The sequence below is a fragment of the Echinops telfairi genome, unplaced genomic scaffold (genome assembly GCF_000313985.2).
Source record: "Echinops telfairi isolate 266 unplaced genomic scaffold, ASM31398v2 ScPeMD7_2565;HRSCAF=3150, whole genome shotgun sequence".
Taxonomy (NCBI): domain Eukaryota; kingdom Metazoa; phylum Chordata; class Mammalia; order Afrosoricida; family Tenrecidae; genus Echinops; species Echinops telfairi.
Genome location: NW_022106463.1, coordinates 13,271,116 through 13,286,275, shown reverse-complemented (window position 1 = coordinate 13,286,275; position 15,160 = coordinate 13,271,116). Strand labels below are relative to the sequence as shown.

General features: G+C 43.8%; 2 protein-coding genes and 1 pseudogene across 2 annotated transcripts in view; 2 read left to right on the top strand and 1 right to left on the bottom strand.

Annotated features, from left to right (window-relative positions):
- PARP4 (poly(ADP-ribose) polymerase family member 4) overlaps window positions 1-15,160 on the bottom strand; it is a 92,156-nt gene that overhangs the window by 10,233 nt on the left and 66,763 nt on the right. Inside the window, exons 29-31 of the mRNA XM_045294009.1 lie at window positions 10,661-12,184; window positions 8,859-8,958; window positions 1,546-1,678 (exon numbers count right to left, since the gene is read on the bottom strand). Of these exons, the coding sequence (XP_045149944.1) occupies window positions 1,546-1,678; window positions 8,859-8,958; window positions 10,661-12,184 (1,757 nt within the window). The remainder of the gene's footprint in view (window positions 1-1,545; window positions 1,679-8,858; window positions 8,959-10,660; window positions 12,185-15,160) is intronic.
- Window positions 1,900-6,197, top strand: LOC105979750 (lipoamide acyltransferase component of branched-chain alpha-keto acid dehydrogenase complex, mitochondrial). The gene is given in 12 exon segments (XM_030886612.1): window positions 1,900-1,961; window positions 3,934-4,017; window positions 4,019-4,048; window positions 4,050-4,115; window positions 4,266-4,346; window positions 4,348-4,561; window positions 4,563-4,896; window positions 5,583-5,685; window positions 5,687-5,967; window positions 5,970-6,131; window positions 6,134-6,157; window positions 6,160-6,197. Coding segments are annotated over 12 exon segments (1,479 nt in total).
- Window positions 13,029-13,501, top strand: LOC101656029 (annotated as a pseudogene).

Genomic DNA, 15,160 nt, shown 5'->3' with positions numbered 1-15,160 from the left:
GACATATAAAAGGATGCTGAAGATCATTAGCCATCAGAGAAATGCAAACCAAAACCACAGTGGAGTACCACTTCATGTCCATGAGGATGGTTGAGACAAACAACAACAACCTAGAAGCTAACAAATGTTGGATGGGATGCAGAGAAACTGGGGCTCTCGTCCATTGCTGGTGGGAGGGCACAGTGGGGCAGCCATTGTGGAATAAAGTCTGGCAGTTCCTCCAAAAATGAGTGGCAGAGCTGCTATGTGACCCTACTCATACACGTACACCGTAGGGATCCAATAGAAGTGTCACAAATAGATACATGCAACCTATGCTCATCACAGTACCATTCCCAACAGTGGACAGACAATACCTCCCTAAATGCTCACCACCCCTGGAAGAATGGAGAAGTAAGATGTGTGACACCTATCTCATGAGGAAAAATGGGTTCCCCAAACACCTCAGAGCAGTGGTTCTCCACCTTCCTAATGCCACCACCCTTTCATACAGTTCCTCCTGTGGTGGTGGCCCCCCAACCATACAATTATTTTCGTTGCTACTTCATCACTGTCATTTTGCTACTGTTATGAATCAGGTGACCTCTGTGAAAGGGTCGTTTGACCCCTACAAGGGGTTGTGACCCACAGGTTGAGAACTGCTGACCTAGATGATAGCAAATGACCAACAATTACGTTAAAACACAGATGAGCATGCCAGGGGGCGGGAAACCAAACCAACAGGCTGGAATAACAGGAAGGGAAATGATGAGGATGTTCACGCACTGTGAGGAAGCAAGCCCAAGTCACCGAACAGTTTGTGGAGAAATGGTGGAATATGATGAGCCAGTTGGGGTACAGTGTAGCACCGATGACACATACAGCTTTCCTCTAGTTCCTAAATGCTTCCTCCCCACCACTATCATAACCCCAATTCTGCCTTACAAATCCAGCTAGACCAGAGCATGTACACGGGTACAGATAAGGGCTTGGAACACAGGGAATCCAGGACAGATACCCCCTTAGGACCAATAATGAGAGTAGTCATACCAGGAGGGGAAGGGGAAGGTCGGGGTAGAAAGGGGGAACCGATCACAATGATCTATCTATAACCCCCTCCCAGGGGGATGGACAATAGAAAATTGGGTGAAGGGAGACAACGGTCATTGTAAGACAAAAATAATAATTTATAAATTATCAAGGGTTCATGGGGGAGCGGAATGGGCAGGGAGGAGAAAAATGAGGAGCTGATACCAAGGACTCAAGTAGAAAGGAAAGGTTTTGAAAATGATGATGGCAACCTATGTACAAATGTGATTGACACGCTGGATGGGTGGATGGGTTGTGATAAGAGCTGTACAAGCCCCCAATAAAATGATTAAAAGAAAGAAAGAAACGGTTGACTAGAAACCTGAATCGCTACATCAACCTTCGCGGAAAACACAGTGTCAGTTTAGAGCTATCAAGCCCTGTATACATGTAAGATTATTCCATGTAGCCTTCTTCACAAGAGTTAATTAGGAGATGGTTGAAAATAAAAAAGTTTAATAAAGTTTATAGAGCTACCTGGACATGCAAGTATCATCTAATTTCATCAGCGATTTGAAGACTATGCCTTCGCTCTCCAGCTTGGTGCGGAGAAACTGCAGCACGAGGAGTGTGGCAATCAGGCGCAGGAGGCGTTCTTGTCCTCTCTCACCTGAAGGGAGACACAACCCAGACATCCCTCAGGTCTGCTTAAAACAGTCTCTCAAAAGTGCCCATGCATAAACATTCTACGAAAGAATTATATACTTGCAAATGGCAAAGCATTAGCAGATCATAGAACTCTAATATCCTCGTGGCCCTTCACGAGTCTACCATTCAATTAAAAAGTGAAGAAGAATGGGGCATGTGCAGTAGGTTTTTAGGAAACTAAAAATGGCAAAGAATATTGAATGTACAACTGGCTGCTGGAACATACCAGTCCTGGAAGAAGCCAGGTTTGTTCTTTAGCCAAAGTATGTCCCATAGAAGTGAGGCTAGAGACTCCTTATCAGCCTGTGGAATCCTGTGGCTTAGTGGTTATAGTTTGGGTTGCAATCTGCAAGGTCAGCAGTTTGAAACCACCAGCCATTCTGCAGGAGAAGGAATGGGCTCTCTATCCCCATAAGGAGTTGTAGTCTTGTAAACCCACAGGGACAGTTCTATCCTATGGAGTCACTATGAGTCAGAGTTTGATTTTTTTTTTTTTGAAATGTTATCAAGGGTGAACTGGAAAAGGACATTATGTTTGGGGAAGTTGAGGGTCAAAAAAGAGGAAGTTGCTCAGTCAGATGGACTGATACAGTTGCTACTACACTGGTTCAAGCACAGCAGTGACTGTGAGGCTGGTGCAGGATCAGGCCATGGCTTGTTCTGCTGTACATCAGGTGTTGCAATAATCAGTAGGCATGAAGTATGATAAAAGAAAATCTGTTCCTGAGTTCTTGCTACAAATAAGAGAAAACTTTAAGTACACAGGAGATGAAAACTATAAAAAGTATACAACAGACATGGCTGATTCTGCCAGTGTATCACACGATTTCTATCTTCAGCAAATCAAGATATTTAGTATATTATAAAGCATCCAAATTGAAAACAAGCATTTACATAGAGTGAACCCAGAAGCTATTTCCAAAATAATATAAGTTACACATTCAAACTCACTTTATTTTTTATTTTATTTTTTCTTAAATAATTTTAAAAGATAAACCAATAATTTTGAAATATTCTTATTTTTCCAGTGACCGATTTCATAGTGCTAGTCTTATTCAAGCATTTCACATATAGTATCATTAATGTTAGAGGCATTAGATTTCTATAAGGTAAATCTCTAAATTTCCATATAAGGTGCATGGGATATAGCACTGCCTGTGTCTTTATAACACAGATGCATTGTTTCACTTGGTTACAGAATTGTTCAAGCACACAGAAAAGTGGAATGACTATCCCATCCTCCCCCAGCTTGTCAATTCTTACCATTTCCTGCCATCAGCCTTAAATTTCTTAAAATAAAAGCAACAAAATTCTCAAGTCATTATGAAGTTGGAGTCCCCTTTTCTATCTCCCCTAAGACCCATTTGCCTTCCCTCTCTCTTCAAAGGGGCCATCCTGAACTATTATCCTGTTTGGGAGGAATTACATTTTTATGATATATATTACTTTTAAAACAGGTTCATTAAAGAATATTCGATGAGGGGAGGAAGAATATTCAGTGGTCATCATTTCCAATCCTTTTTTTAAAAATTTCCATTTCTTATCCCAAGAATATTTTATGAGCCTCTGTAACATCTTTTACTCTCCCCTTTTAGGATTTCTATCCAGTAGTTTCTTTAAGTACCCAAACCAGCCAGAATTAAGGTCATTTCCGGCTGCGTGCCTTCTTCAATGGATACTGTTACCGAAACTAGTCATGAGGAGGCTATATGACAGCCTGAAATAGTGTGTGCAACAGCTCGGTAACCACCCCTTTCCTGAGTGAGCATCTTTAGTATACAATCGCTCTCGCTCTGTCTTTGCTAAAAGCCAAAGGGGCATGTGCATTATAATAACAGATCTACACGAACATATGACCCAACAGTCTGTCTACTTGGTATGTACCCTAAGAAATAAGAGCAAACATGCACAGATATACGCACACCCTGTTTATGGCAGCACTCGCTATTCGTAACAGCAGGAAGAGGGAAACAATGTAAATGCCCAATGGTGGAATGGATACATAAGCTTCAGTACATATACACAACGGAATGCTCTAGGTAGCTGAAGGATAACGATGAAACTTTGAAACACTTTATGGCATAGATAAAGTTGGAAGATCCGCTGAGTGACGTTAGTCAATCACATAGAAACAAATACAGTATGAGGCCATTGTTGAAAAGAGGCGGGGGAGGGGGGAGGAAATCCGGAAGATGGATTTCATACCAAAAGAACTAGACCGAGTAACGTGACTGTGGCAAGAGTGCGGAGAACCTGGAGCCCGGATGCCAGGTGGCTGACGTGTGTCCGGTGTTTTCAAACAGAGCAGTGTTCATATTTTGAAGCCCAACTATGTGTTCCTTTGGTTGGCCTTCAATCAAATAGAGCCGTTCACATCAGTTACTGAAGACAACTGCTGCTCTCTACAGACCAGACCAGACCAAACCCACTGCATCGAGTCAATGTCAACTCAGCAGCCCTGTCGGACAGGGTAGAGCTGCCCCTGTGGGTTTCCAAGACTGTAACTGTTTCCAGGAGTAGGCTGTTTGTTTTGAACTGCTGGCCTTGTGGCTCGCAGCCCAGATTGTTCAGTTCAACTTCTCAGACATTGGAGAAGGGATTAGGGGAGTAAGCGTTCAAGAATGGTATGTAAGAGGGAGATACCGTGTCTCAATTGGACAGCATCTGTGACGTTCAAAGTGAGAAAGCTCCTGCTGCTATCACTAGTGGTTATGATGGTCGTCAAAAACTCTATTATCATCTAGATGAGGTTGTCTTTGTGGGGAAGCCATTAGCAGATACAGAGATGGAAGCTTTAAGAGATTCAGAAGACAATATTGCTGAAACTCCTGTTATGGCCCATGACGGATCCCACACATCCAGAGATAAAAGGCCCCAAAACACTGGCAACTCCTGCAGTTCACTGCCTTGCAATGGAAAACAATACTTAGCAAGCCATTGGATCAGAAAACAATGGCAGGATTCTTAAAGATAACCCTTTGGTGAAACAGACTGGCGCTTCTGCCTCCTTCACCGAAAGCATGCTGTTACTACCACCACCCAAACCAAGAATAGGGACCATTTCCAGGCCAATATCCAAACCTCCAGTAGTCACAGGCGAAAACAGAAGAGAGCTCGTAAAAAGCTCTCACAAAGCAATGGTCAAGATCATGACTGCAAATCTTACCATAGTGAATGATGGGGGGAGTGCGGAGTGGAGATCCAAAGCCCATTAATAGGCCACTGGAGATTCCTTTGCAGAGGGGTCTCGGGGAGGAGATGAGCCAGTCAGGGTGCGATGTAACAACGATGAGAAATACAACTTTCCTCTAGTTCCTAAATATTTCCTCCCTGCTCCTACTACCATGACTTGAATTCGACCTTGCAAGTCTGGCTAGACCAGAGGATGTACACCGCTACAGATAGGAACTAAAAATCCAGGGAATCCAGGGCGGATGAGCCCTACAGGACCAGTGGTGTGAGTGGCGAAACAGGGAGGGTAAAGGGAGAATGGGTAGGAAAGAGGGAACCGATTATAAGAAACTATATGTGACCTCCTCCCTGGGGGACGGACAACTGAGAAGTGGGTGAAGGGAGACGTCGGACAGGGCAAGATATGACAAAATACCAATTTATAAACTATCAGGGGCTCATGAGGGAGGGGGGAGCAGGGAGGGAGAGGGAAAATGAGGACCTAATGTCGAGGGTTTAAGTGGAGAGAAAATGTTTTGAGAATGAAGTACAAATGCGCTTTACACAATTGATGTGTGTATGGAGTGCGATAACAGTTGTATGAGCCCCCAATAAAATGTTTAAAAAAAAACTGATAAGGAAATATGTCAATTAAAAAAAAAAACATGACTGCAGCCCTGAAAACTACCTCCTTTGGCGCTGTGATCAGGTTGACCTTACTGAACTGGTTAAGTTATGAGAAGCATTCAAACCGATTGTGGCTGCTCATGGAATTAAGCTCTCCTTTATGCCTTCTTTCTAAGGCTGCTTCCTTGAGATCATTGCAGCCTCCTATCCTTAAGGTTTCAGTGTCTGAAACCTGCCAGAAAATAACACTTCAGGCTTCTCATCATATTGGGAGTACACTGGATTCTGAGCAAGCGTTGACCAACTCAAATGTGAAAACTGTTCAGATCTGCTCTGTATTTGAGATTGCCATTACACTGAACTGCCTCCAGGAACTGGGCACTGCAGGTCTGCTAGAGACCGCTGATCTAACAAGAGGAACACTCCTTTTCCCCAATATTGGACCTAAAGGTGGTCCCATGCCAAGCCAGTGATATTGTCACCTGAAGTAGTAATTGGGGCTCTTGGATCAATTAAGGCCTTTCCTCGATTTAACCAGAAAGCTCAAGCGTGTAATGCTCAGCTAAAGAATGAGAGCTGGTCAGCTGATCGCAGAGGTACGGGTGGTCCTGTGCTATCCCGTTCTCGAATCTGTGGAAACCCTTTTTGAAAACCCAGCTTTTATGCTACTAGATCTGAAATGACGGATAAGACAGGCTTCAACTTTCTTTCTTTCTTTTCTTTTAAAAATCATTTTATTCGGGGCTTGTACAACTCTTATCACAATCCATACATCTATCCACCGTGTCAAGCACATTTGTTGCCATCATCGTTCTCAAACATTTTCTTTCTACTTGAGCCCTTGGTATCAGCTTCTCATTGTTTGCCCTCCCTCCCCACCCCACCTTCCTCATGAACCTTTGATAATTTATAAATTATTATTTTGTCATGTCTTACACTATCCGACATCTCCCTTCACCCACTTTTTTGTTGTCCATCCCCCAGGGAGGGGGTTATATGTAGATCATTGTAATCGGTTCCCCCTTTCTAACCCACCTTCCCTTTCCCCTCCTGGTATGGCTACTCTCATTATTGGTCCTGAGGGGTTTATCTGCCCTGGATTCCCTGTGTTTCCAGTTCTTCTCTGTACCCGTGTACTTCCTCTGGTCTAGCCAGATTTATAAGGTAGAATTAGGGTTATGATAGTGGGGGGAGGGGGAGAAAGCGCTAAAGAACTGGAGGAAAGTTGTATGTTTCGTCGGTGCTATGGTGCCATACTGCACCTTGACTGGCTCGTCTCTTCCTTGTGACCCTTCTGTGAGGGGATGTCCAAGTGTCTACAGAGGGGCTTTGGGTCTCCACTCTGCCCTCCCTCCTTCACATCGATATGAATTTTTGTTTAACTGACTCTTAATGAAACTTCTTATTCAACTAGTCTGAGTTGGGAAAAGACACGCATATACAAAAATGTTTTCCATTGCTTCACTATAATGTAAACTGTTATGTAAAATAAGTGCAATTACACCAATCTTTTATGACATCCAGAACTCCAGTCTTTTTCTATAGAGACTACAGAAAAAGTACATGTCTTGTTTACATAAAGTAATATCGTTTAAAAGAGGAATTATAAGCTAGTCATAAAAATGCACAATTATAGTTTTAAAATCACTAGGACAATTAAAAGTATTTGTTTAAAATAGTTAAGCATTTAGAATTTTGGTAACATTTTGGTGTTTTGTTGGGAAACTTCACCTTCATAATTTTGTGTGTATGTGTGTGTAAGGAAGGCACTTTGAATGTACTATCCTCTACCTGTTAGCTTTCTTGGCCTTTAGGTAAACAATAGGATAGGATAAGAAATTGAAGTTTATTCTGTCCTCTCTATCCTGAATGGGAAAGTCAGTCCGAGGAGAGACAAGAATGTGGTGGGGATCATGGACAGGTTACATAAAGCACCCACAGACGGAGAAGACACGGAAAGCCCTTCTACAAATATATAACCCTAAATAGCTCCCTAAACACACTGCCATCAAGATGTTTCCCACTCGTACTGACCTTAGACAGGCTCCGATATGGTAAATCTTTACGGGAGCAGACAGCCTCAATGGCTGCCTAGTTTGCTCTGAATTTTCTGCTCCGTGTTTCTCAGTGTGATTCTTTCTTCTGTGTTGTTTCCTGTTCTGCCGGGCGACTAAATACTGGTGTTCACCAAAGAAGCTCGAAGTGTCCACCTTTGTTCTCCGTGCCCCTTTCTGCAGTTGAGGTTAGCCAGACCCCTGGCTTCAAATGACACCTGACACATGCAGTTCCCGGGAAGTCTCTCCACTCCGACCTCTCTCCTCAGCTCTAGTCTCATATATCCAATGACATGTGTCCCTTGATTATCTCCTCATCCATATATTTATCACCCTTTTTTTTAGTCTAGTACAGGTCAGAAAGATTAAGAATTAAGAATCGATTCTTAATTAAGAATCGGTTAACTTATCTACCCTGTATTATGAAAACTATGATATTTTAGAGGTGGTGACAGGCTAGTTACAGTTTGCTGTTCAGTTCATCTACAAAACCAACTAAATAATATTATCTGTGCTATATATTCATATATTCATTTTATATGCAAAATAAAATAATATAAATAACATTGATTTATATATATATATTTAGAATATGTCTTAGCTCAGGGCTAGAGTTTGAACTTCAAGCCACTTGCTAGCTATCTAAGACCTCCTTGTGCATCCCCTTCATGATCAGAAAGATTTGCGGTATCCAGAGGTTGGACTGCTTGCTCTGGCAGACACTGGCAAGATACCCCTCAGGGTCTATTTTCTCTTCCTGGGCACAAAACAAAATGACATTTCCCCAACCCTTTGCATTTGGCTATTTCTTGCTATATATTCTCTCTTTTCACCCTGTCTGCCAGGTGAATGTGGCCCAAGTAATCTCTCCTTCCTCTCCCCCACCACCCACCCCCAACCAACCCCTGCTCTCTTCCTCCTCCTCTTCTTTTCAACAGGGCAATTTTAGAGGTGCATGCTAAGAGTAGAAAAGCCACAATTTGGAAGGAGTCTGGTCTCTCAATGCCTTGTGGAGTGAAATTTTCTTGATGACCAATGTTTGAAACTGATGTGACTACAGAAAAACCATTCATAGTGTTGGGTTGTGCTAAACTCAGTAACAACTGAGTATGCTAATAAATGTGTGGGACGAACTATAAAATCCACCTACCTCTTTTGCTGGTTAACAAATAGAGCCACATTTCCATATAACTTACTGTGTAATTACTGTGTTAGTACAATAATTTACAAGATGATATATAGCAACCAGGAGCATCTTATGGAACGAATGCTGGAAAGACAGTGTCTTACCTAGGGACCGGGTGCCTTTCTCCTCAAGGAAGCGGTTTAACAAGTTTGTCTTGAGCTTCAGTATAAACCCCAATTCTAGAGTAAGCTTCCAGAAGCCATCCTATGAAACAAAGAACATCAATTTAAGTCATATTTATTAGACTTTAGCCACATAATAAAATGATTTTAATTATTCCAATCCCATTCATTAAAATCTTTCTAAAAATTCTTATTACCATAGAATCAAAAGTTCTTCATAGATTATGGACACAGTATGGGTTAAGTCCCAGCCATAGAGGTATTTATGATGAAACTTGGAAAGAAGGCAATGTGTAGAGAGTTTGAAAGTGGCAGAGCCCCCAATAAGATGATCTTTAAAAAGAAAGAAGGAAAGAGCAGTCTCCGTTCCCTTGCTCCAGCAACGCTTTCAAACAACGTTCGCCAATTTTTTAAATCGTTTTATTAGGGGCTCCTACAACTCTTATCACAATCCATACATACATCAATTGTGTAAAGTGCATTTGTACATTCATTGCCCTCATCGTTCTCAAAACATTTGCTCTCCACTTCAGCCCCCAGCATTAGGTCCTCATTTCCCCCCTCCCTCCCCGCTCTCCCCTCCCTCATGAGCCCTTGATAATTTACAAATTATTATTTTGCATATCTTGCCCTGTCCAACGTCTCCCTTCACTCACTTTTCTGTTGTCCATCCCCCAGGGAGGAGGTCACATGTAGATCCTTGGGATCGGTTCCCCCTTTCCAACCCAGTCTCCCTCTATGCTCCTAGTACCACCACTCTCACCACTGGTCCTGAAGGGATCATCCACCCTGGATTCCCTGGATTTTCAGTTCCTATCTGTACCAGTGTCCATCCTCTGGTCTACCAAACTTGCAAGGTAGAATTTGGATCATGATAGTGGTGGTGGGGGGAGGAAGCATTTAGGAACTAGAGGAAAGTTGTATTTTTCATCGTTGCTACACTGTACCCTGTCTGCCTTGTCTCCTGCCCGAGACCCCTCTGGCGCCAATCTTTTAACATCATGATCCTTTTTTGCCTGGTGGTGCTATCCATCAAGATTTGGAGTACAAACCATAAAGGCCAGTAGTTCAAACCCACCAGCTACTCCAACTTGACCTCATCGGTATAACCAAATACTCCACCCAAAAAGAACATAATGTATTCTTCTCCAGAGCACATGGCCTATTCGGTGACAAAGTAGCCTCGATGAATTTAAAAGCACTGCAAATAAATAAATAATAAATAAAAGCATTGCAATACTAAAAAGCATCTGCTCGTATCACAATGCTGAGAGAGAAAGATAGCGAGGCCGTTGTTGTTCGGTTAGGTGCTACGGAGTCAGTTCCGACCCACGTACAACAGAACAAAACCCTGCCTGTCCTGTACCATCCTCACACTTGTCCCTTTGCTTGAGCTCATGGCTGCGGCCTCGTTCTAGAGCCTTGGAAATCACGATCTTACTGGGCAGAGACGTAATTCTCATTCACACGGTGGTGTTTGCCATGCATCTGGATTTGACTCAACGGTAGTGAGTGACCATGATGTTCCAGTTAACAGAGACACACATTACATGCCTTTTTTAGCTCAGTGGTTTATTTCGTTGTCGCATGGTTTCCTGGAGGAAAGGAAACCTCTGTCCATTCATAGCCTGGCCCAAGTCCTTATCTCACAGGGACTAGTCGTAAACAGTTCACAGACTGCTTTGAGACTGCACTTGATCTTCTTCAAGTGATACTCTGAGTCGTACTGTTCTGAACAAGGAAGCTCACGAAACCACAGACTTTAGGAGAAATAAGACTGGTACCTCAGTTTGTAGACTGAAGAGTCTGGTCCAAGGCTTCAAGTCCCCCGGGCTCTGTTGGTAGACATTGTCTTTCTCCTCGTTTTGTGACTGGAAGATGGGCATAGAACAACTTCTTCTTCCTCCAGAGATGGCAACGCTTTTAAAAAAACTACGTGCGGGACGTATTGGCTTTTTGTTACTTTCTGTTTCAGAACGTTCACCAATCGAGAAAAGACTGGAGCCACTGCAAGGGGGTACAAAAGGAGCACGTCCTCCGGGGGGAGAGTGTTGGGGAGATCCAAATCCATCAGCAACATCAGGTACAGACAATGCGCAACAAACACTATCAAATACTTCTTCGGGTGAATCAAAAGGAGAAAAGCTTGCACTAGCCGGACTGGAAGGAGAGTACTCTTTTAAGAGAGAAGGAGAGCCATAGGCCTCAAGTTTTCTGGAAATTCCAAGTTGCTCAGTTTTAAGTTGTTTAGAGCCAAACAAGGCACCTGGAAAAGGAGGAGATGCACCTGTGGCTTGGAGAAGGCGGCTGGGTGGTGGAGGTGGGGGCCTGGAAGTACGGCCAAGTGCAGGAGGTAGGGGTAGTATGCCAGTTGCAAGAAGTGGGGGCGGGAGAATGCCACCTGCACCAGGAAGAGGAGGTGGGAGCGGGGTAATACCACTTGCACCCGGGAGAGGAGGTGGGGGCAGGGGCATACCACCTGCACCAGGGACAAAAGGTGGGGGTGGGGGCATGCCAACTGCACCAGGGACAGGAGGTGGGGGCGGGGGCATACCACCTGCACCAGGGACAGGAGGTGGGGGTGACATGCTGAGTGGAAGGGATGGGACTGGGGAAAGACCCCCGAGTGCAGTGGATTGGGCCAAGAAAAGACATTTGGGAGCTGGAAGACGTGGGCTCCGGAGAGGCAGGCTGGGTGCTGGCTGTGGGCTCGGGACAGGCACAACCATCTTACCGGGAATGTCAGCATTACCCATCTCAAGGTCGTGATCAGCTTGAGACAGATCAAGTGGGCTGAGATGGGAAGACTCAAGCCGACAATCCCAAGGATTCAGAAGTTCCATGAAGCAAAACAAAGGAGGAGAACCAGCAGGATCTGTACTAGGGGGGCATGAGAGACGCAAGTTGGAAGGCAACTTAAAGGGAGGGCCAGTGTTATCAGTCTCTACGTCTTGACCGTATTCAGATAGACCAGACTGGTTGGGACTAGTAGGCACGTGGGAAAGACTGTAGTGAGAGCCAGCTCGGGGCACCGATGAAGCAGCCCCCCAAAAGCCCTGTTGACTCTTAGCAGCCTTTTTCATGGGTAAAGAGAATATCTTAAGTGTGGCTTTCCTGTCTGTTTTTCCGGGTAAAGCCGGTGGCTTTGACAGAGGTCCACTCTGAAAACGCAGTGCTTCTGCAGCTGGTACTAGTCGTTGAGCCGAACGATCCTCCTCCTCTTCCAGAAGGGGGAATGACGCCACTCTCTTTTTCTTCACACGTTTGCATCGGAATCCTTCATCCCATTGCGGTGATGCTGCAACACTCTATCCGGAAGAGGAAAGGCAAACATTAGGGGACATGTATAGACTAAAAGTAGCCATCATCAAATATACCCAAGACTTACTTCCTCGTAGTGAAGCAATTGTTTGTGCCAGATCACGAGGCCCAGAATTAGGACCATTGACGGGGCAGAACCATTGACAATAAAATGAGAGATCTTCAACACATCTAAGAACAACTCCTTTATTTTAAAAATGGGGAATTTGCGATCTGGAGAGAGTGTGAGCAATAAGTGCATCACCTACTTTAAAAAAAGATCTCATCACCCCTCCTTTCTCTTCACTCACTGCTGTTGAGTTAATCCTGAATCACAGTGAGTTTATAAGACAGGTTAGAACTGCCCCTGTGGATTCCCAAGACTGTAACTCGTTATGAGAGCAGAAAGCCTCACCTTTCTCCCACGAAGGAGATGGTGGCTTCTAGCTGCTGGCCTTGAGGTTAGCAGCCCATTCTGTAACCACTACACCAATAAGGGTCTTTGTTCTTAGACCCACTGAATTTTAAGCATGTTGTTACAATGAGGAGAATCACAGGGTGCAAATCAACCCTAAAATTAGCTAATAATTTAAAGTCCTTTTTTTAAAAGTTTTTTTAATTCTGCTTTACCACAATATTAAGAAACTGAGAAAATATGAAAAGATATTTAAAAACCTTTAACAACACGAGCACCTCTTTATACTAGAACACAAACATTATGCATAACAAAGAGATGGGAAATGCTATTTTACTACTGCTATTTATTCTATGTACTACTGCTGAATCTTAGTGAAGTGTTGCTTTAAAAAGCTGCATGCGCCTCTCGACCCGAACTGCTATCAACCTGCCAAAATGAGGAACACCAAGGGAAAGAGGAGGGCCACCCGCACGTGTTCTCCAGGCCCTTCAGGAAGCACGGCATCGTTCCCCTGGCCACGTACATGCGAATCTACAGGAAAGGTGACATTGTGGACATCAAGGGCATGGGCACTGTTCAGAAGGGGAGGCCGCATAAATGTGACCACGGCAAAAACGGACGTGTCTACAACGTGACCCAGCACGCCATCGCATTGTTGTGAGCAAGCAAGTCAAGAGCAAGATCCTCGCCACGAGCACCAAGGTACGCACTGAGCACATTCAGCACTCGAAGAGCCAAGAGCCAGGACAGCTTCCTGAACGACCAGAAGAAGGAGGAGGCCAAGGAGAAGGGCACCGGGGTGCAGCTGAAGCGCCAGCCTGCCCCTCCACGAGAGGCCCACTTTGTGCGGACCATTGGGAAGGAGCCCGAGCTGCTGGAGCCCACCCCCTAGGAGTTCATGGCCTAGTCTGAGATAAAGCTGTCCTGGGCAAAAAAAAAAAAAAAAAAGCTGCATGCAAGCCAAATCAAGCTTCATATGAATACCAAATCCTTGAGATATAAGTAAGTTAATGCTTTTATAAAGAATTAGTCCCTAACCCTACACCAAAGTAAATGAACTATTAAAAAAAGAGAGAGAAGTCCTTTCCCACCTCAGCAAGTTCCAAGTATACATTTAAATAATTAATATTACAGATTATATAAGACATGCATTAAAAATAATGCTTACATAGTACAATGTTTTCTTAACTAGACAAACTGAAAAAAGAGCAGTGGTAAGGGACTGCATTTTTCATGTGTTAAAACATGTTACAAAACCACAACATTAAAATAAGGAGCCCTAGTGGCATAGTGGACTACACACTGGACCGCTAACCACAAGGTCAGCAGTTTGAACCTGTCATCTGCTCTGTGGGAGAAAAAGGAGGCTGTTCGCTCTCATAAAGATTTACGGTCTCAGAAACGGACAGGGACAGCTCTACTCCATCCTACATGGCCACTGGGATTTGGGACTGACTGTATGGCAGTGAGTTTGATAAAATTTTGCAAGAACAACAACTTCTTCATGGCAAATAGATTTTTTAATAACATAAATGACTACTATCTACATGGTCAGGAATAAAAAAAGAGACCAAAGTGAATGCCAGCACTAACTCTGTAGAAAAGGTAAAGGGACTAGAAAGAAAGGATGACTGAAAAGAGTTGACCAGACAATTTCAAGGGGCAAGTCAAGAAGTATTCAAATGAAATGCACAAAGATCTCGGGCTAGAAAAGCCAAAAAGCACGAACACACTCAAGTATTTCTCAAGCTGAAAAACGGAAGAAAAAAAAATCAAGCCTCATGTTGCAATCTTGAAGGAATCAATGGGCAAAGTATTGAATGATCCAAGAAACATGAAGGAAGATGGGAGGAATACACAGAATCACTTTCCTAAAAGAAAAAAAACACGGGTCAGCATTCAACCGTTTCAAGAGGTTGGTCTTGAAGGAAGGCGTCCAAGCCGCACTGAGGGCATGGTCAAAAACAGATCTCCAAGAACTGATGGGCTATTGGAAGCAGTCACTCATCTACGCCAAGATTTTTAAAATACAGCCAAGTGTCTGGCCAATCAAAATGGTGATCAACCAGAATGTGAAAATTATCCAACAATATCCTTAATGTCACATGGAAAGATGGACATTGGGCCTCTACTCAAGCACTCCCTCAATGCAAGAACACTTTGTTCTAATAACCTGGCATTCTGTGATGCTCACCTTCCCAACACAATCGCAGAAGACAACCTGGGTGCATAGCAAGTGTGGTGGAGAAAGCTGATGGTGCCTGGCTATCAAAAGATATAGTGTCTGGGGTTTTAAAAGGGTTGAAGATAAACAAGCGGCCATCTAGCTGAGAAGCAACAAAGCCCACATGGAAGAAGCACACCAGCCTGTGTGATCACGAGGTGTCGATAGGATCAGGTATCAAGCATCAAAGTCCCAGAGCAAAAAATCATATCAATGTGAATGAGGGGGAGTGCAGAGTGGAGACCCAAAGCCAGTCTGTAGGTAACAGACACCCCCTTACAGAAGGGTCAGGGGGAGGAGATGAGCTAGTCAGCGTGCAGTATAGCAACAATGAAACATACA